The 26,568-nt window shown below is 33.9% G+C and overlaps 2 protein-coding genes and 1 long non-coding RNA gene across 4 annotated transcripts; all 3 read right to left on the bottom strand.

Moving 5' to 3' along the window:
- Positions 1-1,271: 1,271 nt before the first annotated feature.
- Positions 1,272-5,608, bottom strand: LOC135833232 (uncharacterized). The gene is made up of 4 exons (XR_010556425.1): positions 4,685-5,608; positions 4,508-4,607; positions 4,317-4,421; positions 1,272-4,247 (listed from the first exon to the last, which is right to left on the bottom strand). It is a non-coding gene; the product is annotated as an uncharacterized LOC135833232 (long non-coding RNA).
- A 12,538-nt stretch (positions 5,609-18,146) lies between these two features.
- LOC135833231 (odorant receptor Or2-like) lies at positions 18,147-20,136 on the bottom strand. Its single transcript, XM_065346936.1, has 4 exons — positions 19,218-20,136; positions 19,003-19,102; positions 18,820-18,924; positions 18,147-18,702 (listed from the first exon to the last, which is right to left on the bottom strand). The coding sequence occupies exons 1-4, from the start codon at positions 20,039-20,041 to the stop codon at positions 18,493-18,495; spliced, it is 1,239 nt and encodes a 412-aa protein (XP_065203008.1). The 5' UTR covers positions 20,042-20,136; the 3' UTR covers positions 18,147-18,492.
- Positions 20,137-22,399: 2,263 nt separating this feature from the next.
- Positions 22,400-26,386, bottom strand: LOC135833230 (UDP-N-acetylmuramoyl-tripeptide--D-alanyl-D-alanine ligase-like). Of its 2 annotated transcripts, XR_010556424.1 has the most exons (3): positions 26,245-26,386; positions 23,406-26,143; positions 22,400-23,328 (listed from the first exon to the last, which is right to left on the bottom strand). XR_010556424.1 is itself a non-coding variant. In XM_065346934.1 (2 exons), the coding sequence occupies exons 1-2, from the start codon at positions 26,282-26,284 to the stop codon at positions 24,672-24,674; spliced, it is 1,512 nt and encodes a 503-aa protein (XP_065203006.1). In that variant the 5' UTR covers positions 26,285-26,386; the 3' UTR covers positions 22,400-24,671. The 2 variants fall into 2 exon arrangements, 1 of the variants encoding a protein (XP_065203006.1); XM_065346934.1 differs by having other exon boundaries at positions 22,400-26,143.
- Between the last annotated feature and the right edge of the window lie 182 nt (positions 26,387-26,568).

Here is a 26,568-nt window from a genome sequence, read left to right as displayed (position 1 = left end):
GGGGCTTCATTAATTTTTACATTGTCTCGAGGTACTGAACTTCAGCATCGCATGCCTCCAAAGATATGATACTTTGATCAAAACTGATTTCACAGTTCGAAAGGGCATTGCATTTTGAACTTTTCAAGTATTTTAAAATTTTCAAAAGTTGAAAGTTGAACTTTTAAATTGACAGTTTAAATTTCAAAATGGCGCTGCAAGTGGGAGCTACCATTTAAAATTCTGGAAAAATTTCCATAGATGTACCTTTTGATGCTTTTTCGAAATATTCATTTCATTTTTCGATATATGGGATATTTTATTCCAAATTTTCATTTTTAAATTGGTATTTTACTGTTATGAAATCGATATTTTGGAATCATCTCAAACCTGAAATCCAGGAGACAGCTGGGGCATGTGATATATCGAATGATTTTATGTTTTTGGTGACGTTGAATCCGGTAAAATTAAAAAAAAAAAATGTTGGGGCCGTGGATGGGATCTAATCAAAAATCTGACATCATATTCGGGTTCAGCGTAACCAAAAACATACAATTCGATGTATCACATGCCCCAGATTTTCTTCTAAACGTCTCCCCCAAATTTGGGGGAGGAGGTGCTCCCTTTCCATTAAAAGATCCCATCTCGAAAATTGTATTTTTCAAAAAAGCATCAAAAAGTACAGCTATGGAAATTTTTTCAGAATTATAAATGGTAGCTTCCACTTATAGAGCCATTTTGAAATTGAAACTGTCAATTTGAAAGTTCACTTTTAAACTTTTGAAAATTTCAAAACACTTGAAAAGTTCAAAATGTAATGCCTTTTGAACTGAGAAATCAGTTTTGAGAGTTTTGAAACTAATATGGCCACTCATTGTTTTGTTTAAAAACTTTATTAACAGGAATGATTTAATATGCCGTCCTCATAGGCTCATAGTTTACGTGAATGATAACAAATACAAACCCTTAAAACATTTCAAACAAAAATTAATAAGTAATTAGAAGGAGAAGAAAACTTCATGAAACCTTTTTCTAATTTTTTTTAAATCATCATAATAAATCATTTCCCTTTCATTATGAATTATAATTTAAGAAATTTGTGGTTTTGTCCGCCCTTTTTTTTTTTGACAGTACAATATTAGGTACTGCAAATTTCTTAAAACATTACCATTTTCAATCATAGGTATACATTTCTCAGTTAAATTATATAAAATATTTCATTTTCGTCAAACTTCATTTTCAAAAATCTTAGTTCATACTCAAATTTTCGAGTAATGATTTGAATGGCGGGGATTTACTCTATCTAGATATATCATTAAATTTTGTTACTTTAATTATCATTATTTTTTTCAATAATTTTTTATTTCTTATCTCTATTGACAGTTAATGCATCATTTTTACAAATTGTTTTTTTAACTGAACCACATTTTCAAAATGTACATTCATTCTTAAAATTATTGAGTAATGTATTGAATGGCGGGGATTTACTCTATTTAGGTATATCAATAAATTTTAATACTGCATGTTATTATTAATCTATCTATATTAAAAGATCTTTGGAAAAAAACATACTTCCAATCGCCCAGCCTCTCCCAATGAACCTTTTTTCGTGATTTTTTTTTTAATCGATTCCTTTTTCCCTGTAGATATGTCAAATAATATTTTGAAAACAAAATTTTGAAATTAAAGGTCCAAAAAGTCAAAAAAACGATATAAAAATAGCATTTCAACTGAACGCGTTGTTACGATTGCTTCGTTGTGGGCGGAGCTACTACACTAACTGGTTTCATTTCAGGGTTGTATATGTAAGGAACAAAAATGTTCCTTCAATTTCTTGAGGGAAAAAAAACCTTGAAATAGTTCGCCAGCTTGGCCTTTTCTATTGAACTGATTTCAACCTTTTTTTTTTAACGTTCCTTATTAAGACGTTTGAATTTTTATAAGAAATATTTTCATTTGTTTGCGGGGCGCGAGCTGTGATGGTCCGTAAAATATAATGCATCATGTTTACCAATACCAAGGCGTGATCCGAGGGTTGAGGCTGCGGAGAGTAGAATTTTTTTTAACTGGAATGTAGTGTCTGTTAAAATAATGAGGAGAGGAGGTTCTGCACTTGGGGTTGGAATTTTATTCTAACAACACAAATTGAAATGTTTAGTAGAACATTGTTTGTGAAAAAGTCAAAAGTAAAGATAGGCGAAGTGTTCAATACAGTGTAGCCAGAATTTCCTCAATGGGGGGGGGGAGAGCAAAAACAGATTTTTAGGCATGAAAAATCGAAATTGGAGGTAATTTTATGAAAACCCTTCGTAATGTATAAAAATTTAATGGAAATGAAGGTGCAATTACTGCTCAAGTGAAGTAACAGCGGAAATTTTTTGAAAGAAATGTACCCAAAAAACAAGAAAAGGGTTCATTATTGCATGCAATATTTCTAATTTTCACACGCGGGAGGGGGGGTAATGGCTCAAGTCACGTCCCTCTCTTAGCTACGCCACCACTGGTAGGGTTTCTATATACTTGGGATATAGACGTACGTTTTTTGAGGGGGAAAAATGTCGTTAATTCATTTTAGAAATTCATACCTAAAAATATTGTTCAAACTAGAATTTTTTTCTTGAAAAATTTGATTTTTAAAAAATTGTACTTAAGAACCAGAGTAGAATTTGCTATTGACACATTTTAACTGATTTGCATATAGGAGCAGGGGCATGAGTTGAGTTGTCAAAAAAGCGAGCCCCGAAGGGGTGAGAAGCCTGAGCGGAGCGAGGGCCAGGGCGAGCAGCACGAGCGAAGCGAGTGCGCGAGCAGGGCGTTGAGGTCGCGGAGCGACCTAGATTTAAAATAATTTTTCAATTCCAACCTCTATTTTCATAGTTGTAATAACTTTCCTTAGAGGGAGGGCAGGGGGTTAGAATTCTTTCCCAAAGATTTTTTTGTGGATTGTAGCTTTTTGGAACAATCAAGTTGAGCTTTTCATAGCAAAGATTTGTCTAGGCGTAATTTCACGCGTTCCTATCAAAATTACAAGAAAATCTGTCCATAAATGAATCAGTGAGAACAGAAAGGGACCAAGTCACATTTTTGGAAAAAAATGTTCACGGATATAGGGGTTTCAAAGTAGGACGGATCGACTGGTGATGTCAGATTTCCGCAAAACTGTCGGGAAAGTGGTATTTGGGCGCATAAAAAGGGCGGATCTGCAGTGATGACTTTTTTGTTAAATTTTTTGAATTCCTTGAAAAATAAACATTTTCGAGAAGACCATTTTTTGAAATTCAAGTTCATCTCTGTACTGAAAAAATACGCAAAAATTAACAACTTGGCAAAAAGTTTTACACCTCGAGGGATTTTTGGTCAATTTAAACAAGATAGCAGTCTAAGTGTTGTACTTAGATGTAGAATCAAGCCCCATTCGTGCCCGAGCAACTTAAAGAGAAATTTTGGCGATTGAGTGCAGAAACGGTCTAAGTCCCATTTGTTTAGGCAGCAACAGCGCCGGCGCACGTGAATATTTTTTTTTTCGAAACTGTGCTAAAAATTGTGTCTTGGGGTTCTCTTTCAATGACCTGAAGCATGTTTACCAAAAATTTTAGATTTTCGAATAAATCAGTTTTTTGTTATTCCTGAAAACTGCGAAAAGGGACTTAGCCCCTTTCTGTTCTCACCGATTCAACTACATATGTATGTACTTATTATACTCATACCTAATGATGCTATACAATACATAATGCTTACCTAAACATAAAATTGCACCCTAGCGCTCCTTCTGCATATTACTTAAATAGGCCCAAGTGACGTTTGTGAAACTCGAAAATGTGCAGATGCATAAAATATTCAGATTATTTGATTACCAATATTAAATTAGAAAGTGCTCGTTCGACCACTTTCAATACTAGTCTAAATTAAATTAATGTGTTCCTAGAGTGTGCATATTGTTCGATATAAGTTAATTATAAAATTCACATTTTACAACCAATAATTGACCTATGTATAATACTTTTTATAACAACCTAGGTATGTGTAGAACGAACTAAATCCACGATTACTTTATCTTATTATTCAGAGCTAATCGTTCGTAAAACATTGACGGACGATTGTATGACATTCATGAAACGTAGAAAAGTTGCCAAGCAAAGCGGATATGCTCCCAGTGTTGTTGAAGTAATTGGTCTTTGAGTTTGACACAGGAGTATGTAAACATCTTTGCGAAGTGATGTGGACCAATACCAAGGTGTAGAATATACAGCAAAGGATAATGCCTCCGCCTGTTGAAAATCCATATTTTTAAACTATTTATATAATAGGTATACGTATTTCTTTCAATTTCTTATCACCGATTCATTCAGTACTTCTCCTGTCCAACATAACGCGTACACTACTTGAATTGATGTGAGAAAAATAGATAGTTCCCGCAGTCTTACTATGCTTGAGATGCTGGGCTATGAATTAAAAAAAAAACATCTTAGGCACAAATTTATTTGAAAAAAAAAATGCAAAACAATACAAAGGCCTTAGATACACTCACTGAAACGAAAAGAAAGGCGTGTGTGATCTCAAGGTAAAGTGCACCTGGTAATACAAGGGCTGCTAACGTTTCGTAAAATCCTCGAAAACATTCAACCATTCTGAAAACAAGATGAATTTATCATCAGTTGAGATTTCTGTTGACCGACCAAACACGTAAATAATTATACCTACTTACTTGATGGCGTTTTGGTAGTTCTTTGCACATTTAATAATGGTGTTTTTGAATTCTGATTCGATGTGTTTGTAGGTTTCCATTGTCAAAGTATTCGAGCTCATCAAGTTCAAGTCGGCGACAATCTGTAGTATTTCATTGTGAAATATGACTGTATAAAATATAAATATGAATGATATCATGAGAGAACATGTGAAAACAGAAATCGCAGCTATGCCTACTATGGCGTTGAAGATGAGAAAAAATGGCAAAGATCCGTATAGTTCAAGTTTTGGCACATAGACGAGGTAGTAACTATAATTTTGAACTTTTTCCTTTTCATAAAAAAATACTACGTTCAAATTACATATTAAACCAAATATCAATCCAGTAAATATATAGAATACAGAAAGATAGTAGAGCAATTTCTTCAAATTTAATTCTTTGCTTGGTTTATGGATAGATGATTTTCTCTTCATAATTAAACGATCTGCCATTTGGATCACTTCGTGTATATTTTTGCGGTACCGAATCACTGAGATATATGGTACTATAATGTAAGTATACTGAGAAAACAATCAGGAATGTAAATACAGTGTATAACAGAGCTCCAACATCTTTCTTATCACCGCACAATAAATAAGATATTAGTTGAAAAATACCAATTAAAATACCAAATAACTGCCATGAAAACCAAAATAATTTTGTGTGCTTGTGAAACTTAGGGCTTAAATAGATTTCTCCCAAGAAACAGTACACTAAATAGAACTGATTCGCCGTTGTAGATTTGTAACCAAAAATATTCTCTTTGCCACGAATTTGATTCACAATTTTCACGATATCGTTCAACACATTCATGATTTTCAATCGTCGAAGTATAGTAGTAAATCCAAATGAATACTAGCTGTTTTTTTTTAGGTAGGTATGGCTGTTCTCAGTACTGGTGGATACTTTGTGGTAGTACGCGCCTATTATTTAAAATGCATTTATTAAAGTGCAGTTAGGTACAGTATTTTAAATTTTTAATGGTACCTACCTACGTTAATAGGTATCATAAAATATTCAAATTTAGGAGAATATGGTAGCTTTATGGTTAGGTAATAGGTACATTGATTTGTGGATGGTGATTGTGTATTCAGAACAGTTGGGTTACTTACATGCCAAGGTTGCTGCGAAGAACTATCTCAAAGAGAGGGAGGTTTGAAATTTTGAAATTCCCAACTGGCTCTCAAGCTTTGTAAAATTTAAGCTCCAAGAAACAGAAAAAAAATTATTTGATTTTTTTGGGTTTACCTATTTACTATTTAAAAATTTGAATTTTCAAGACCGCAAGTAACAAATTGACCAGGTCAAAGCGAGGGGAAAAGCTTTTGAAAATTCATAATAGGTGATTCAAGAAGTAAAACAGCACTTTTTCATCTTTGTGATTTCTAAAAATTCGATTAAGTAGGTAAGTATAATTTCGAATAATACGTAAGTATATGATTCCAAATCCTCAGAGACTGAAAATATACCACCGGCTATCGCCTATACTCATTTGCAGAAATGCTCGAATCTGTATCTTACTAAATAATGAATTTCACCTTGTAATATTCGCAACGCAATTTCGGGGAAATTTTTCCACCGAAAAATTGATCGGAGCAATGGGCAGGTGCAAATACCTGAAATAAGAACCCTCGTCGTGTCCGCGTTATAAGGTAAAATTTATAGCGTAGCCTTCATCTTAGCCCTGAAACCGCGCCGATTAAAAATTACCCGAGTGATGTGGGTAAGAAAGAGGAACAGGAGGCGTAGTTCAGGTCTCCATGATACACAAAGAGAATAACGTTTTACTTGAACATTTAAGCGTATAGTCTGACCCCTGCGATAACACCTGACGCTATCCAATATAAGAGCATACTTTCAAAGTACCTACAAAGTCGCGACTATTAAAATTAATGACTAAGAAAGTTATTAAAAATTCTTTCATTAACATCTCATAAATTATTTATTCGCTGTTACCCTTTTACCGAAAGTTTATTATAAATATTTCCCAGGAGAATTTCGAATATAATCGTTTTAATGTGTTCGGTTAATGTGTCTAATGTTTCAAAAGTTACTTGTCGGCTTGAAGCGCAATGAGGTCCTATCATCATTCGGCTCGTTTTCAGCCTTTTGGCCATCTAACCAAACAATACATTTATACAAAAGCACCAAAATGACAACTTTTATATCGTTGTCGTCTTTTCTTGTGTATTTTTCCTGTTTTGTCAACTTCTGAAATATTTTCATTCAACTGCGTTCTCTAATCGAATTGAAGTATCGACGACATTGCGTCAATTTCCACATCCTATTTATAATTTGATAATCCTTCACTTCTCAATGTTTCTCCCTCTTTCTTATTATACGAGAATGTAAAACATATTTACGCTGTGTCTACGTATGTAGTATATGATATATTGAGGGTAGGTAGTGTGCATTTTTATTGGGCTCTCTTGTTACGCTTCACCCTCGCAATTGCAGTACTTCGATCGTTAGCGGTATAAAACAAAACCTCCAGCATATTTGAACAATATTTGTAAAATAATCTGCTCGTATTGCTAGAACAACTTTTGTGATAAGCTTTACGACCGCTTAGTTGTAGATCATAAAACGATTTAAACGGTTTCGTATGATAAATGACAACACACTTTCGTGTTTCTCGTGTACCATATACAAATGTCGTATAATCCCCGAGGATATCTCTCTAAAATAGCGCATCTATACACACAGATTACTCAAAAGCATACTTACCATGCATGCTCGCGAAATGTATCCAACATGCAACGCTTGCGTTCGTTTAATGGTACAAATTATTTATTTTAGAAAGAAAAAAAAACATATTCGTGTATTCGTGTAATATACATAGTATACGCCTGTCAGTTTTAAACAATGCCAGTTGGAAAAAAAAATTCAAACGTGAAGTGTGTTGCATTTCGTTGCAGACAGATGAGATGAAGTTTGCAATTCATGTGCAATTGTCCATTCTGTAAGCTACGAGGCCTACGTGGTGGGTATCAAGCAGTCCGGTCGGACTGCCCCGCCAAGCAAGAAAAAAAAAACGAACACAAAAAAAAACAAAAAACGATAATACCAAACGTGATGACAGTCCGGCCACTTACTGCTTATATTCTCTGAACAACTAAGCGTATTTTCGATGTTCAATTTCTCGCGAATAAAAAAACGTACGATTCTGATTTTTTGATATGTTGTTGACATCAACGAGAGCTTTAATTTGGTATATTTACAAACTTTCTACGGTAAAAATATATGTAGATTGGAGTACCCAAAGTTAGCATTTTGGGGTAATTTTTGAAATCACAAATCTTCGTGTCAACAAAAAACTACTGAACCAATTCAAGTCAAATTTTGTACACTGGTGTAAATTAACGAGTTATTTCTAAATACAACGTTAAATTTTAAAAAAAATTATTTTTGACCCACTTTTTCTCAATTTGAAAATTTCTCTCCCCCCAAAAACACCCCCAAAATGAAAATTTTTCGTGAAACCGTAGAAAAGCATCATCTACATCATATTCACTATCAATGTGCAAAATTTCAAGCAAATCGGTTCATTAGGAGAGGCTGTAGCCCTGACAACGGAAATTACCTTCATGATTTTTCAGTGACAGAAATGAGAAAGTAGTGGAAAACGAGAAACAAAATAAAAATTTTTAGTTGAAGTATAAAAAAGGGTCATCTACATGACTTACACTACCACTATACAAAATTTCAGGTAAATCCGTTCATTTGAAGAGGCTGTAGCCTTGTCAACGGAAAGTTCCGGTGGTTATTTTACGGCAGTACGGTAGAGAGAAATGATAAGGAGGAGAAAGCGTTGGGCGAAGCCCAAGGGGGGGTGTGGGGGGGACGAAGTCCCCCCCCAACAAACAGAAATAGTAAACAGTGATAAGAAGTATTCCTTTGTGAATCTGGTGAATCGTGATTTCAGTTTAATAATCATACTTAAAAGTATTAAAAATGGTTGCTGATAATTTGAAGGACAGACTGAAGAACAGAGAGCTAAACCTCAGTTCGTGCGGATTGAAAGAAATAGCTCTAAAAGAAACCGTAAGTGTTAATTATTTTATCGATCATTTTGTCAAATTCTTGTATTCCACCTTATGGAATACTCCTATATATCAGTTCTTCAAGTCTGGATTGTAAAGATCACTGAAACTTGAAATCTATTATGTAACTGTGTTTTGAAGTGTCCCAATCCCTAACACATTCTAACCCTTCGTTATTTCTTCTATTTTCAGGCTGGTATGAAACATGTCATTTTGTTAAATCTAACTAACAACAAAATAGCCTTGATTCGGTGAGTAATCTAAGGGTTACTTTGGTCTAAATGCCCTAATAGTTATCGTTGGCAATAGAACTGATCTCAATAATGATAGAACTGTACCTTTAGAATTAGCTTAACAGTAGTAGTAAGTAAACTTCAGACCTCAGCTTCACATTTACCTGTGTTCTTATTCGACTATGTTCAATTCTATTTGTATTGTTCTAGATACCTACGCCAAACAAGTTGGCTCAAAACATCATCACTCATGTCAGCAAAAGTGAACTATAGTATAGAAGAATTATTCTTATCTTAGAAGTTAGAATTGACTCAGCTCATGTTACAAAAAGCTGAAGAGCAAAGTAAACTGAAAGAAAATGCCCTCAGTAGAGGCAGTAGCATAAAACGTAACGTTCTAACGTAGTCGATGACAAAGAAGAAAATAATTCATCACTTGGTATATCCAACTGTGTTAATCTATTAATCCTTTATTACGAATCAAATTAGCATCGTGTTAGAATAGCTAGATTTCTGATGTGCTTATTGAGTTGTCTCATCGTTGATCGAGTCATAATATTATGTAGATACGAGCAGGGCCGGCACTTTTTCATTTTCCCGCCCGGTGCAAGATCTAAATGTTCATAATTTGGTGAAAAGTGTGAATCACTTTGTGGGGGGGGGGGGGGTAAACAAAAAGCACAAAAAATCTTGAATTAGCTATGATGAAAGGAAAATAAGTGAGATTGCAGCAGTACCACGGCGTTTTTTATACAAACACAGCTAGCATGGAAAGAAAACGGAAAATGTTTCAATTGTTTTGATTTTTCAAATTGTGATGTAGATTGAACAAAATTTCGAATTGAACTTCAGAATTTTTGAGCTGAAAAAAATCGATTGATCCCTCAATTTTTAATAAATTTTCGAAAAAGATCTGAAAATGATCAGGTTTTTGGTTTGGAAACATAATCCATACAGATTCTGGATCATTAATCAACACTGTTTTTTTGTATTTTTTTGTACTTTTTTCCACTTTGGAATTATTTAATACAAAATATAGCTTCAAACTCCCCGTCTTCCAAAATTGGTTTTTGAGATCAGTCCAATTTTTTCACAACTTTCTCAAGTATGCATGAGGCACGTTGCAAAAATATAAAAAATTACACAATAGATTAGATTTCATTCAATAGGGTTTTCCAAGTTTGAAAAAATTCAATAGGCAGGAACTCAGGGTCAATTTTCAACAAGAATTGAATGATTTTTAAAAGAAGAGAATGATGAAAACTGGAACTCTGAAAAAATATTGTGATCTATTTTCTCTCGCCATCAGTTTAAAAGCGCCAAAATGTTTAAAATTTTATTATTTTTGAGAAAAAACAAATTTTTGAAAACACAGGGGCATTTAATTACATAATCAAAAAAGTATCAGTTTTTGGACTTTTTTTGGGGGAGGGGGTTTGTATAAAAACTTGTGTATTTTTTTACACAAGGGACATCATTTTCTGAGTAATCTCCCACTCCGTAAATTTCGTCGCGAATTTTTTGTCAAAATTCAGGATATTACTTTTCTTTTTACCTACTCCTTCTTTACATGACAGAGTGGTCAGCTATGCAATTTATGCAACAGAAATGAAACTTTCACTTTTTTTAAAAATTGAAATAATTTCAATTTGAGGAGTGAATTTTGATTTGTTTTGAAATTTGTATGCAAGAAATAGGGTTATTTTTGGAAATGTTGTGCCTATTTATTTTTTTTTTAAATTGAAATATTTTTTAAATTTGAGGGATTTTGATTTGTTTTGAAATTTGTATACAAAAAAAAGGATCATGTTTTGAAATCTTCGCCCGGTGCGTTGCACCGGGTGAAAATCTTCGCCCAGTGCAAGCGCCCGCTTGCACATGGACTTCCGCCGGCCCTGGATACGAGTAATCGTTGTACCCGCATTGTTATTTCCCATTTTTATGTTGTGCTTTTCCGCGATTTTAATTTTTTGTCAACTTTTTTTAAAAATTACAAGTAAAAGTTGAGTTGTTCATTTTCAGACTCATTCCGTTATTCTATGTACAGTTACTGTAATACATGATCTTGTGCGTTTCTAGTCACTTATTGATTTCTTCCAATAATTTACCGAACTACGAGTAGTTTTCAATAGAGCCTATAGTAATACCTATAATCACTATACAGGGTGGACAGAAATATCGGGTACCCCTAAGAAAGTTTTTCATTAAAAATATAGGTTGGCAACGTGAAATAGATGCATATGATTGGTGAAATGTTATCTCTCCAGTCTAACAACCAATCATGTGCTACCATTATTATCATTCACTGTGACCAACCAAAGTATTTAGCAGAAAACTTTTTTAGGGGTACCCGATATTTCTGTCCACCCTGTACTTCACAGAAGTGTTACTCCTCTCTTTGATGCAGAGCTGGGGCGATTCTTTGATTTATCGAATCGAACTCTTTTGCCCGCGATTCTTCTGAAAAAAGAATCCGATTCTGAGAATTTCAATTCTTTTTGTACAAGAATCGCGATTCAGAATCGTGGGAATCGCGATTCTGAATCGCGAGAATTGCGATTCTTTTTGCGATTCTTTTATCGCTGTTTTATTTTACTAAGTACTCCGTCAGTAAATAAATAAAATAAATATAAAACGGTCCGTGTTCTATGTATGTTCCCTTTCATTTAAATTGAATCAAATTTTTCATTTTTATTTAGTGCAGTTAGCACAGTACATCATAATACATTACAAGTTTAAACAGCAAAGAAAGAACTAACAGTTATGAGTTAACACAACTGCCAAGTGCCAAACCAAGAAATAAAACTTGAAACCGAAGTCCAAACTAAAACTAAGAGGTCAAACAAAGTCAAACATAGACCTAGACCAAAGAAAAAAAATTAAAATACTTGAAAAATTACAAAAAAAAAATTCAAAAGAATTTAATTTTCTTTCACACCTTTTGAAGAAAGAAAATCGGCTTTAAAAAAAATCAAATTCAGGGTGTCTACCAAAATTTGAGATTCAAAAATCGTGACATACCGCGACTTTTTTTCAGCCTCACCCCCATAGTCGGGGAGCCCACTTAAGGATAAATTGCACCCCCCCCCCGTTGATCCTCCGGGACAACTTTTTTCTTAAAGGGGGAGTCCTAAGGAACATTTCTAGCCCTTGTACTCAAAAGAAAAGTGGCCCTACTTCAGCCGAAATCGCAGATTTTGCGTTCCAACATAGGACTTGCTCAACATTTTTCAAACTGTTATCAAAAAAAACACCTTTTACGATAATGTGCGAAAAAGGTGCTATAAACTACACGCGAATTTTTCAAACTGTACAAAGGTAGATCGAAAGATCAAGCAAAAATTTATCACCTGCCAAAATTTTAAGTGCCAAAGTGCGTTTTTCGATTTTTGTTGAATTTTTGAAAATCAAATTTAGGCCAAAAATGTGGGAAAAAATCAAAATTTTACCAAATTGACCAAGAAAGCTGAAATTTGGGATATACCATATTTTCGACATGCCAAATCGATTGGAAACTGTTTCAAACCGTTTTGAGCAGTTCTGGAGCCTCCAGTAGATTTTTGAAACTCGTAATTCCCACAAAATTTCACCAAAATGGAGTTGGAAAGCTGAAATTTATTCTGCAAACTAATTTCAATACGCTACGAAGTCAACTGCAGGGAAATTTCAAGTGGTTTTGGAGCCTCCAGCGATTTTTTGAAAATTACTGGAGCCTCCAGTAGATTTTTGAAACTTTAAAATTTCCTAAAAATTTTATCAAACGCAGGTAGAAACTAGAAAATCAAAATTCATTCTGCAAACTAATTTTACTACGCTACGAACTCGTCTGCTGGTGGATTTCAAGTCGTTTTGGAGCTTCCAGTCACTTTTCGAGAGGTCTTATGGTGTTTTTTGGAAAATTGAAATTTCCAAGAAGTAGCTGAAAGCTTCAAAACCATTAAAAACCATTTGAAACCACCATGTAGTCGACTTCATATCGTATTGAAATTAGTTTGCGAAGTAAATTTTAGCTTGCCAACTTCATTTGGTAAAATGTTGCGGGAATTTCAAGTTTCCAAAATCTACTGGACGCTCCAGTAATTTTCAAAAAGGCGCTGGAGGCTCCAAAATGATTTGAACCTACCTGAAGTCGTCTTCAGAGGGTGTTAAAATTGGAGCGCAGAGTAAATTTCAGCTTTCCATCTCCATTTCATGAAATTTTGTGAACATTTAAAGTTTCAAAAATCTACTGGAGGCTCCAGTAATTTTCAAAAAATCGCTGGACGCTCCAAAACCACTTGAAATTTCCCTGCAGTTGACTTCGTAGCGTATTGAAATTAGTTTGCAGAATAAATTTCAGCTTTCCAACTCCATTTTGGTGAAATTTTGTGGGAATTACGAGTTTCAAAAATCTACTGGAGGCTCCAGAACTGCTCAAAACGGTTTGAAACAGTTTCCAATCGATTTGGCATGTCGAAAATATGGTATATCCCAAATTTCAGCTTTCTTGGTCAATTTGGTAAAATTTTGATTTTTTCCCACATTTTTGGCCTAAATTTGATTTTCAAAAATTCAACAAAAATCGAAAAACGCACTTTGGCACTTGAAATTTTGATAGGTGATAAATTTTTGCTTGATCTTTCGATCTGCCTTTGTACAGTTTGAAAAATGTTGAGCAAGCTCTATGTTGGAACGCAAAATCTGCGATTTCGGCTGACCTGTCAATCAAAATGGCCACCATTTTGTAAGTAGGGCCACTTTTTTTTTTGAGTACAAGGGCAAGAAATGTTCCTTAGGACTCCCCCTTTAAGAAAAAAGTTGTCCCAGAGGATCGACGGGGGGGGTGCAATTTATCCTTATGTGGGCTCCCCGGCTACCACTTTTTAATGAAAAAAAAAATATAAAGAATCGCAAATTGGAAAAGAATCGAGAGCCTCTAAAATTGCGATTCGCGAAAAATAAAAGAATCCGATTCTTTTCAAATGCGATTCTTTTTCAAAAAGAATCGGATTCAGAATCGGATTCAGAATCTCGACCCTTGCGATTCCTCACGATTCATTTCAGAGATTCTGAATCGCCCCAACTCTGCTTTGATGTGGCCGAAGTTTAGGAAATAAATTCTTTGAAATTTCGTAAATTTTGAAGGGATTAATCATCTAGTTAATATGAATTGTTTTTATTCTTCAAGTTAACTCTTCCTAACTTAGGTACTTTAAAATTGATTACTTCTGCAACTTTGATAACTATTTCATTATAACTATTTGGCGAGAGAATAAATTTTTCTTTGCAGAGGTCAACATTTTTAATAATTTGATATTCTCCATTTTATTTTCGATTAAGGCACGCAAAAGGTAAATATAACGAATGATAGGCCTACCTCTTAATTTATGATCATTATAGTTTTAAGGGTTCAATTTATGCAGAACCATTTTAGTTTTGCATCTTTCAACTTCAGTTTTCAGTTTTTGTTTCAATTTCTTCATTTCAGTTTCAGTTTTTCATCACTGATTACTTGTACAAGTACCATTCACCACTCACCAGTGTACAGATGACAGATACCCTATCATGCAGAAATTATTCTTGCTTTTTTAAAATATATTTTTATTCATTTGGAAAAAAAAAACAACTGATAACTTATCCTTCAGAAATAATACTTCTAAGAATCGAAAAACCTACCGAGCTAAAAAAATTACTGCAAAAGTTGCTATCTTTGAATAAAAATCGGTAGGCAAATATAATTTTTAAAAAAAACGACTGATATCCCCGAAAAAATACTTTTAAAAAGCAAAAAACCCGCCAAGTAAGAAAAAAAACTGCAAAAGTTGGTCATTGAAAAAAAAAACTAATAAGTTGGTAAAAATGTACCTCAAAAAAAAAAAAAAAAAAACAGAAACCTTCTGCTGAAAAAATAATGTGATATCAAACTACCGCCAAGCAATCATTTGTTTTAAAAAATCAATTTTTTCTGTCTGGGCTTTGAAAAATTTTAGGCGCATCAGTTTCAAAGATGTACTTTACAAAATCATATCAAAGTAAAAAGTGCTTTTAAATCATTGTAGGATAGAAACACTCAAATCCATCAGGTATTGAAAATGAATCTGAAAACCGGGCCAAGCTTGGCGGGTACTTTTCGGCCCGGTTTTCAAATTCATTTTCAATACCTGATGGATTTGAGTGTTTCTATCCTACAATGATTTAAAAGCACTTTTTACTTTGATATGATTTTGTAAAGTACATCTTTGAAACTGATGCGCCTAAAATTTTTCAAAGCCCAGACAGAAAAAATTGATTTTTTAAAACAAATGATTGCTTGGCGGTAGTTTGATATCACATTATTTTTTCAGCAGAAGGTTTCTGTTTTTTTTTTTTTTTTTTTGAGGTACATTTTTACCAACTTATTAGTTTTTTTTTTCAATGACCAACTTTTGCAGTTTTTTTTCTTACTTGGCGGGTTTTTTGCTTTTTAAAAGTATTTTTTCGGGGATATTTTGAATTTTCATAAACAGACGTATCCATTTAGCACGTTTCGCGTGGAATAAAGCGGTAATGCTTTTCTAAAAATGAGTATTTCTGAACGAGGTTAGAAATACTCGTACCTATGTACCTACTTTGGTTGCCTAACTAACTAAATTATAGAGAAATTAAATTCGAAGAAAAAATGTCGATAATCTCAAAAGGCTTTTAAACCCAATATGCAAGGATTCGATTCTTATGCACTTGCATCAGAATGGATCGCGGAAAAAATGTCGGAGAATTTTGACCGAATTCAGTGGAGACCTTTATTTTGAGTTCAGTACCGGTAGTGCTCCTGGAGGGGGGGGGGAGATTGATTCTCAAATAGGGGGCATTTTCCAGAAAATTATGGTTTCTTTGCTCTAGCCAGACCCAATCTGTTTTGGGAAGGTGCCAAATTCGTTGTCATTATTGCCAATTAAAACAAAAATTGGGAAGAATTTGTCGAAATTTCAAATTGATTACTTTCCGAATTTTTTCTCAATGTTTTTCTTTGAATGGGTAAAAATTCAAAAAAAAAATCAGATAGGTAGATAGGTACCTATGACGCAAAATATTTGCTTTTCTCCGCTTTCGGGCTTTATTGTTTAGTATAGATGGGTAATTCTCAAAAAGTGGTAAATTTTGTGTTCACAGCAAATTTCTCAATGGTTTTAGTTTTATTTTATATATACATTTTTTTGGTCCATACAAGCCTCACTTCTCTCACATTTTACACTTGGTATTGAGCTGTTCAGCCCCCCCCCTTCATTGGTGTACATTCCATTTTATACCCCAAATGTCCTTCGACTTGCCTGTCTCGCCCCATGTTTTCGAAAATAACTGTTACATATAGTTATAGTGTTATGAAATCCTTTTTTTTTGTTGAAAAAATTGACACATTCTCATCATCATAGAACACTAAGGTATATTATTGTGCAAATTGCAATCCCAATAAGTCCATAGGAAGCTCACATTTCACATTTGAAAACTGTCTCACAGTTTTTTATAATTATTTTTGCCGACTTCCCAATCCAACATTTTTTTCTGGTGAATGGCTGCACTGGTTCACTATTCCCATAGAAATGTTATCCCGCATAGTTTTTTTAAAAACTTACGTAACTGTTCGTTCTGATCGTATTAATCCGTAAAGTTTTGATGTGTGGAAAAAAATGTGTCCTTCGGCTTGCGTTCTTATTTACCTACCCTGATGAACCCGCCAAAAACGATAATTGAGAAAGGGAAGTTATTGTACATGATAAGTGAACATTTATTACGTATTAAAAATCAAATAATGTCTAGTACATAAGTAAGGCTAGAAACGAAAAAATGTTGAGATTGTCCTTCGGCTTGTCTAGCGCTCATTTGTCCTTCGACTTGGCCAAATTTCAGACAGCTGTACTTTTATCGCGCTAGTCGACATATTACACGATAATACAAGCAAAATTTGACATTTTCTCCCTCCCCACGCCTCATCTCCACCCCTACCAAAAAAATAGGTAAGTCCGGATTCGAACTCTGTGGCCTCGAAAACATATTAATCGACATATTACACATCTCTGAGGGTCGAATCCTCATTATCGCCGTTTTAAGGGGGTCAGGGCCCACAGTGGGAGAGATTGAATTGAGGCCAACACTAGAAAAGGGATCTGGGACACCTATACAAATGATTCCCACTTGAAATTTTCCAAAAAAAATGATTTTTGTTTTTCAAAATTATGCATATCAAAATTGACCTTTTTTTTGAGAATTACCCAGATATATGTACTTTTATCGTGCATCTGGCAGGGGAAAATTGAGATGTAAAACTTTGGAAACCAGTTTAAAAAGTGAATTACCCATATTGGATCCGTTTTAAAGTTTTCAGTTCAATCATAAATCGAGAGTGCACCCTTTCCACTTATATTTCTCAAGAAAAATCGTGTGTCATGATTTTTGGGACACCCTGTAGGTATGTAGGGCAAATGTTTCTTGCATTTTAGGCAGAATCAGGCAAATCGAGCTATGGAAATGTAGCTAGAGCCACCAAACTTTTTTTTAGAGAGCTTTCATATGCGAATGAATCAACTTGCATACACGGTGTGTACTTTCCCTGAAAAATCATCAAACAAAAATATCTGTACGCGAAAAATCTGAAAAATTGTGATTTAACTTTTTTACATTGTCTAGGAAAAAGAGAAATTTTGGTCCCTGAAGCAAAGTTGAATTTCTTAAAGGAAAACAACATGTTGAGGGCAAAATGACGAATTCAAAATTAAGACACTCTGTATGCTACAAAGTGAGCTCATACAGAATGTTCTGGTTGTAAGTTCCCTACAGGGTGTTTGAGAAGTGATGGTACAAATTTCAGATTTGGATACATCCGGGTACGACTAAGAAAAAAAGTTACGTGGAGGTGTGGCCTATATTAAAAATTGAAGGGGTGAAATACTTTTTAAAAATCTAAGAGCCAAAATCCAATTTTGACCATGGGGGTCGGTAGTATTTTGAAAAAATGAACAAAATTACCTATCATGACTTTTCGCCTAACTTGCAAATTGAAAGGGCTACCGATGATTTTGAATTTCAAAAAATCACGATGAAAAAAATACATCCGGAAATGAATAGGTACTACGTTAAAAAATGAACAAATTTCGTTATATGATCATTTTTTTTCTTACTCTGCAATTTAAACATATTTTGGAACTTATAAAATACCAATTTATATGATAAAATTTTAGAGTAAGAAAAAAAATGATCGTAACAAAATTCGTTTATTTTTTGACATAATATTCATTTCCGCATTGGATCATTTTTTTTTTATTCTTATTTTGTTCAACTTGACTTTCCATGGAAAATTTAAGTGAAAAAATCAACATAAAACGGTGATGTTTGATTTAGCCTAACAAGAAAAGTATCCCAACCGGAACAAAAATTTCTGAATTGGTAAAAACAGAATCGGTAGAGGCATAGGCAGGCCTTTTTTTGTATTTCCTTCCCTCGAACAGATTGGCGACTAACAGTTGAGGTATACCTATACTTCTCTCGCTGTATCAATGTTTCATTTCGAAATAATCGCTCGTAAAACGTTGACTGACGACTGTATCACATTCATAAAACGTAAAAACGTTGCCAAGCGAAGTGGATATGCCCCTAGCGCTGTTACAGTCATTGGTCTTTGAGTTTGGCACAGAAATATATAAACATCTTTGCGGAGCGATGTCGACCAATACCATGGAGTAGAGTATACAGCAAAAGATAACTTCTGTACCTGTTGAAAAAAATCATTAAAATTTTCTAAAATTACAAAATAATGTGACACTTCATTACATGTTTCTATCATCGTACATTAACTCCCCCTCCCCCTCTCCAATTATTAAACGCTTACTGATTCTTCCAGAATTTCTCCTGTCCAACATAACAGGAATACCGGTTGGATAGTTGGAAAAAATATAAATATTTCCTGTAGTCTGACTGCTGTTGAGATACCCGGCTGATTTTGAAAATTAAAAAACAAAACAATAGATCAAAGGAATGAATGAATGAATGAATGAATGAATGTCTCACTCACCAATAGAAAGATAAAGGCATGTGTGATCTCAAATAAAAGCACAGTTGGTAACATAATTGCAGCCAATTTCTCATAAAAGCCTTTGAAACATTCGATCATTCTGAAAACGTAGATATGAATTCATGTCAAGATTACACCGCTCTTTGTTTTAAGTACCTATGTAGGTAAGTACCTAAATACCTAGACCTACGTACCATACAAAATAGTCAACTTACTTGCAAGCAACTTGAAAATCGCGTATACATTTCATAATAGCGCTTTTGAATTTTGGCTCAACGATATTATAAGTTTCGACGGTCATAACATTATTTGAATCCAGTGAGTTCAGGTCAATTATAATTTGTTGCATTCCATTTTGAAATATAACTGTGCAAAATATAAGCATAAATGAAATCATGGGATAACTCACACCTATCGATAAAGAACATAAAGCTGCGATGGTATTATAAATTACGAAAAGTTGAGGAGATCCGTATTGGTCAAGTTTTGGTGCGTAGACAAAGTAATAGTTGTGGTTTTTAACCTTTTCTTCTTCATAAAAAAATATTACACTCAGAAAACAACTCGAATAATATATGAAAGCAGTTAAACACTCGTACAGAATAATATACAGAAGCAGTTTTTTTAATAATTCCGTGCTCTTTTTGTGAATATTATGTTTAATAATAATATAATCGGCTATTTGGATCACATCGTGTAAGTTTTTGTCAAAATGAAACACCGAGATATAAGGTACTAAAAAACATGCGAAAAAAGTGACAACGAATACAAATACAGCGTACAACAGAGCCGCAATATCTTTCTTATCACCGTACAAAAAATAGGATACAAATTGAAAAAGACACAGTAAAACCATAGAAAGCGTCCATGAAAACCAAACAAGTTTGGTATGTCGGTGAAATTTCTTGCTAACGTAGATTCCTCCCATGAAGCAGTAGGCCAAATAGAATTGATTTGCTATGGTCGACTTGTACCCGAAGATATTCTCTTTGCCGCGAATTTGATTCATAATTTTTACAAGATCGTTCACCACGTTCATAATTTTAATTACGTAGATCAAAAAACTTCTAGTAAACCGAACGAATGACTACTGATGAGTGTTTTTAGGAATGGTTATTATGCTATTGTGGTGCTTGCAATACCAACAATGACCTAATTTATGGGTATTGCACATAATTTGCGTATGGACAAGTACCTACTTTTCCGGATTATAAATTTTAAACGCCGAGAAAAAAAGCATCAAATATTCAAATTTAGTACATAGATACATTAATAGTAGGTACACTTTTCAAATATCTACCTACCTACTTAATTACTTGGAGTAAGCATAACGTATCTACGATATTTACCTAGAATAAGTGGAGGCCTTGATATTGAACATAATTACCTACCTATGTAGGTACCTACTCAGTTATTCATGAAATCTATAGTAGCCTTTACAACGCAAATACATAATAAGTACCTACTTACTCAAGTCAAATCAATGCAAAAAAGATGAAATAAAAACACAACAACGTGAACAAATAATTTATCTAAGTATTTAACTCGGATGTAGATGGATCGCGAAAAAAATTTAAAAAGGTTGAAAAATGTTGACCAACAAGCATGGAAGGGTCTAGGAAAATTCATAGCGTGAAAATTAATAGCATGTAAAACTCCTGGGTAGCAAGGACGTGACATTATGTAGCAGGGAAAATTCGTAGCATTTACGTATTATTATGTAAATAACACAAAAGGAAATCAAACTCAGATCATAAAAATTCCAGCTGTGGAACAAAAATTTTTGATTCACAAGCGCGGGTCCTTAGGAATATATCAAAGATGGATTTTAACGGACTTAAAAAAAAATCTACTCAAGATCATATTTGTCCAATTTTACATTTAGTATTACCAGAGGACCCCAGAATACACCATCAGCCAAAATTTCAGGAGCTGAAATCATTTTTCAATTTTTGGAAAATTTGTAAAAGTTCAAGTTCGACCAAAATTTGTAAAAAAAAATCAAAATTTCACCTCATTGACCAAGAAATCTGAAAATTGGTTTGAAACTCCATTTTCGACCTCTTGAGTTGATCTACATTACTTAGGTATAGTTGCGAACCGTTTATATGAGCTGTATAGGCATAGCGGATTTTTGTATTCGCCAGTTTTCGAAAAAAACGCTTGAAATGAAATTCATTCACCACCTGATATTGTTTTACGCGGCAAACCGGTTATGCAATTTTATTAGCACGAATGACAATATAACAGATGCATCTTTTTTGCAGGATTATGTATTACATAGATGAGAAAATATGTGTCGTATAAGTGAAGTCGAACCTTTTTCATTCGAAAACATTTTTACTCACCATCGACTTTTCGACAAAATTGAAACTCCGACCAATATACCAACTTAACGTTTTTGTAGCCCCTTTCGATAGATTGAGGCACATATTTTCAAAATCTTTTTGTGCAAGTTCAAATCCAATATTTTCTTCGGGGATTATTTTTGAAAATATGAAAAAATCTAAATCCACTACAGAAAGTTTCAGAACGGTTCGAAACCATCACTAATTAATTTGAGATGTCGAGAATAAGGTACTAACCTTTCAGATTTTTTCTTTCGCACTTTGGCAAGCAATGGTTTTTTTTTTTTAAAATAACCCTTTCACAAAACTTTGAATTCGAAACGACACAACGAGATTTATTAAAGTATTTGCCTAGGTAAATCGACCGAATGGGTGGCAAAGATGGTATGTAAATCCAAGTTACCATACTATGGTGCTGAATTTCATTTTCACCCTACTGGACACCTTTTTACAAAAACTAGAGGATCGAAAATTCCGTTGGAGACTTCAGAGCGGTTTGAAACCATCACCAATTACCTTGAGAATTTGAAAATAAGAGTAAAAATCAAATTTAAGCATTTTAGGTCAATTTGGTAAAATTTTGATTTTTTGCATTTTTGGCTCAAATTTATTTTTTTTTAAATTCGCCAAAATTCGAAAAATTAATTTGAGCACCTGAAATTTTGGTATAGTTTGAAGTACTCAAGTACCTACTTATACAGATTTTTTTGTCCGGTTCAAAAATGTTTGTATCCTTTGGGTTTAGGAAACGTCCCTTGTAAGATACCTAATTACCTATCTTATTTGTGACCTTTCAAATCAATTGACGGGGCTTTCAAGCTGTTTTAGATCTTCCAGCAGATTTTTGGATTTTTTTCTGACTTGAAAAATGCGGAATCTCATTTTCTCCGTTTCTTTGACAGTTTTTCCAACAACTGGAAAGTCTAAGGAAAATTCATGTAGAAAATAAACCAATGAAACATTAAAAAATCAAAAAGTGATCCTGCAATGCCTATAAATAACTTACCTAAACCTAAAGAATGCTCATTTCACAAGAACAAAAAAGGGAAGAATGATCAGACACATCTATTTTATTCAATAATCGACAACGAAAAACAATGAACTAATTTAATACTGATTTTAGAAATTGAATAGTGCGTAAGATAGGTAGGTAATACTAAACTACTCCTCTGCTTGACTTCAATCCAAGGAATACAGATCTGAAAGATTTACTCAATCTTTTAGTTTTTTTTTTTTCGCCAATGGTCAGTGGAACTTTCCTTACGATCGAGTCTAGTACAAACCCACAAATTTCTCAAGGTCATCTGTAGTCGCAAAGACATTTGGTGGAATGTTGTAATACAGATTTGCTATAGGTTGACTGTGTGGTCGGTTTTAACTACGCAGGTGATCTTTTTCCAATATTTTAGGATGGATTAGGCAAACATATCAGCCACTGGAGGGTATTTGTCATCAGTCTGTGGTTTTATGTAGGTACCTAACTTCTTAATTGTTTAGCAAGCATTTCTAATCTCTGTATGAGGTTGCTGTGTAAGATCTTCCTGTAGATATTCGTCAGAATATGCGATCCGTCTTGAAAATGAATACCATTTATTTTCTCCTTACGAGTCGATTTTTACTTCACGATGCAATGTTTCATGCAGTCGTGTTTTCAATCGGAGTGAGTTTGCTATAGCCTTTTTCTCCATGCTTACGAGTAATTGGAGGATTTTGCATCCCTGTAGATGAAATTTATAAAACGATTCGTTTTTTACCTGAACATAAAAATGGTTTCTGTAACCTTCACAGTATGCTATTGGCACGAAGGATTCAAAAAATTTTATTGAATGACGATGGTTTTTTGCACAGTGCAACATTTATAGCTATCTTTTCTTCATAGGATGAGCTTGATGACAGAGGGTGAGAAATGGAATCAGCAAATGCACGAAATATGTTTGTAGTCCGAAATAGAATATGACGACCGCATGAAAATTCATACCTATTTAAAGTAGATTTAAAGTAGAAAACGTGAGCTTTTCTGTAGATAGGTATAAAAAGACGTAGATAGGTACATACTATAGATATAGCCGTTGGTCACTACTATGAAACTGACTTAAAGTTACTAACAATCTGTCAATGTCTTACATATCTAGGTACTCAATTAGGTACCAAAATTTCAATTTATTAAAGATAGGTACCCAAAGCATATGAATAGGTATCTCATGTTCAGTCTAGTGGAACATTTTTATCGTTGCTATTCCGAAGATATAGGTACTTGATTTACAACTCCAATCATCGTGCAAGTACGAGAACTTGTGGGTATGAAACGGAATTATGAAATGTAATTTGTGGTGGAGGGAAAGATCGAAGAGAGAAAAATATTTGATAACGAGCTGAAAGCAGATTTTATCTTACTATATCAAGTAGGTGCTCACTTAATTTAAAAAGTAATCTACTTACAGCTCTAATCGTTGGACAGAGTCGAGAAAAAATCAAAGTGAAATGGAATGGAGGTGACAATTTAAAAAAATGATTGAGGCGTAGGGTTCATTCTCGACCAATTCACGAGTTTATTCACATTTAGACCGATTTTCAGATAGACACTTCGAGTATACCTATGTATTTTGACCAACATATTTACCTAACAGAAAAAAATTTTAAAAACGCAAATTTTCTGTTAATTGGATTTTTTTTTTAAATTTGGCTGAGTCAACGATTTTTAAATCTACCCTCTAAAATTCGAATTTCACTATTTCAGGATCTTCTAGAGCCTTCGGCACGATTTTCGATTTCTCCAGAAAAAAACTTTCCCCCAGTTCGTCTCTGTTCTTTGTACATCAATTTCAATCCCACCTACGTTTTCTCATGTTGAAGCTAATGCGAAGTTCTCAGAGAAATGTCGAACTTTTTTTCACTTTTCGATGGGGGGGGGGAGGGAGTTTCCTTGCGTCAAACTTCTCATCAGCAAAAATTTGGTTTGAAGGGTGTTTCTACGTGAAAATCTTTAAACTACTTACCACTACAATGTGATGCACCTGAATTAATTTGGATTGGCAAAAACTGATTTCAAAAAAATATTTGGGCTTAAATCAATCCAAGAAGGTAAGTAAAGAATAGTAAATTAAATTTTGTCAGTGCTTAACTTCATTTCTGGCTCCAACTTGATAAAATTTTATTCCAAGTTTATTGTTGTTGTTTTTTTCTCATGCAAAACGAGTTTTTGAATTTCCAAAAATTTGTCAAAAATCAGTGAAAAATATCATCATAATCGATATCTACATCCCAAAAAATTTATAGCCAAGTACATATTTTAATGTGGCACATTCTTACCTGAAAAACTACTCATACAGATAAAATTGCCTTCACTATGAGCTCCATTTTCATTCCTCGAGAACCTTTGACTAGAATTATGTCATTATTTTGAATAATGTCGCTCAAATTACTCACTACTTGATGAGAACTATTGAAATGCGAGCCTTTCTTTGCCTCTGGTAATAAATTATGTAGCTCCAACATCAGTTCGCCGACTGTATGAACTTTATCCACATTAGTCTTCGTTACACAGTCATATAACTCTGTATGAAACTTTACTCTTTCATTGCCCAATTCCAACATGTCACCAAGTATTGCAACTTTTCTTCCATCAGAATGCATGTCTAAAGATTTTATAGCAGCTTTCATCGAGGCAGGATTCGCATTATAAGAATCATCAATCAGCAAAATATGTTCATCTCCGTACTGAATGCTGTGCATATTTCCTCTTCCATTTGGTATCTTGAAAGCCTCAAATACGTTTTGAGGTAATTCGAGTTTCAAAGCTTCTAAAACTGCAATAGTGGCCAATGCAGAGTACACAAAATGCTCTCCAAAAACTTTGAGATATAAATTTGTAATTTTATTATTGGGTAACTTCACTTTGAAATTTAATCCGGTACCATTTCTTGTTGTATTTAGCAACTGAATGGTGCAGGTATTTTGATGTTTACCGAAGCTCATTACGTTGAATCCACTTTTATAGGATTGCGAGGATAAATAATCGTAGTATTGGTTGTCTTTATTTAATATGATGGTACCGTTAGGTTTTATACCATACAGTATTTCCAATTTTGCTCTCGCTATATCAAATAATGAATGAAAATTTGCGGAATGAGCATGTTCAATATTTGTGATAACTGCAATATCTGGTTTGCTGATATCAGATAATCTTTGTATTTCACCTTTTTCACTCATTCCCATCTCGAGAACCAAGTATTGGCAATTTCGTGGAGCTGAAAGGATTGTGAGAGGTAATCCTATATGATTATTAAAATTACCTCGATTTGTATGAGATACGCCGAATTGTGATAATGTTGAATGGAGCATATCTTTCGTCGTCGTTTTTCCTACACTGCCAGTAACTGCGATAATTTTAGTATCGAGGAGAATATGTTTGATACAGAAAGATGCCATATGCTGTAAGGCTTGTAGTGTGTCTTCCACAATAACTAGAGGATAATTTGTGTTCTTGGGTTCACTGACTATAGCGGCGACAGCTCCTTTGGCGAATGCTTCGTTTAAAAAATCATGACCATCGAAATGTCTTCCTTTGAGGGCTACGAATAAATCACCTTTTTTTATGTTTTTGGAATCTATTGAAATTCTTGTACTGCTCCAGTTGCCTGTCTTTGTACCATTTGTGGCGATTTCAGCATGTTTTTCGTTCCATTGAAACGTAGCTGGGCTGTGCAAAGCTTCTACTTTGCTTGGGTTATTTTCTTTGGTCTTTTGATAATCATTTTCCAAGGACTTTACGAATCCATGTATCGGTGCAGCAACTGAAAGATGTTAAATTTTAGGAACAATGTACTTTACTGGTCAATAATGCCTAATCTATGAAAAAATAAAGTTGGTTTGAAAATTCTAATTTCTTACGTACCTAATGAAATGCAAACAACGAAATGAAATTGTGAAGACATGTGAGTCAATGATTCGTATTCGTGAAATTAGAAAACTAAACATAGGTACATAAAATCGTCACCTATAGGTATACGTATCTTGATGATACATTATTTCATACCTACTACGAGTAGATACAAAATTATTTAAACAAATTTTCGATATCTAATACCTATCTATTTACCAACTTTGATTTTTTGGGAAATCTAATTTCCCATTTTTTTCACCATCCCATCTTCTACTCTAAAAATTACCGTCATTGGAATCATCGTCAAGTTACATACAAAATTATTCCCACTTTCAA

Source organism: Planococcus citri, chromosome 1, assembly GCF_950023065.1.
Source record: "Planococcus citri chromosome 1, ihPlaCitr1.1, whole genome shotgun sequence".
Classification (NCBI taxonomy): domain Eukaryota; kingdom Metazoa; phylum Arthropoda; class Insecta; order Hemiptera; family Pseudococcidae; genus Planococcus; species Planococcus citri.
This window is presented reverse-complemented; position numbering and strand designations above follow the sequence as displayed.

What these genes read in the sequence shown, in the direction of transcription:
- LOC135833231 (XM_065346936.1), bottom strand. Translation starts at nt 20,041, where the DNA reads ATGAACGTGGTGAACGATCTTGTAAAAATTATGAATCAAATTCGCGGC. An exon ending in ATGCCTTTATCTTTCTATTG is followed by an intron (nt 18,925 to 19,002) that starts GTGAGTGAGACA and finishes TTTCAAAATCAG; the next exon opens with CCGGGTATCTCAACAGCAGT. An exon ending in GAGAAATTCTGGAAGAATCA is followed by an intron (nt 18,703 to 18,819) that starts GTAAGCGTTTAA and finishes TTTTTTCAACAG; the next exon opens with GTACAGAAGTTATCTTTTGC.
- LOC135833230 (XM_065346934.1), bottom strand. Translation starts at nt 26,284, where the DNA reads ATGTCTTCACAATTTCATTTCGTTGTTTGCATTTCATTAG. An exon ending in CGTTGTTTGCATTTCATTAG is followed by an intron (nt 26,144 to 26,244) that starts GTACGTAAGAAA and finishes AACATCTTTCAG; the next exon opens with TTGCTGCACCGATACATGGA.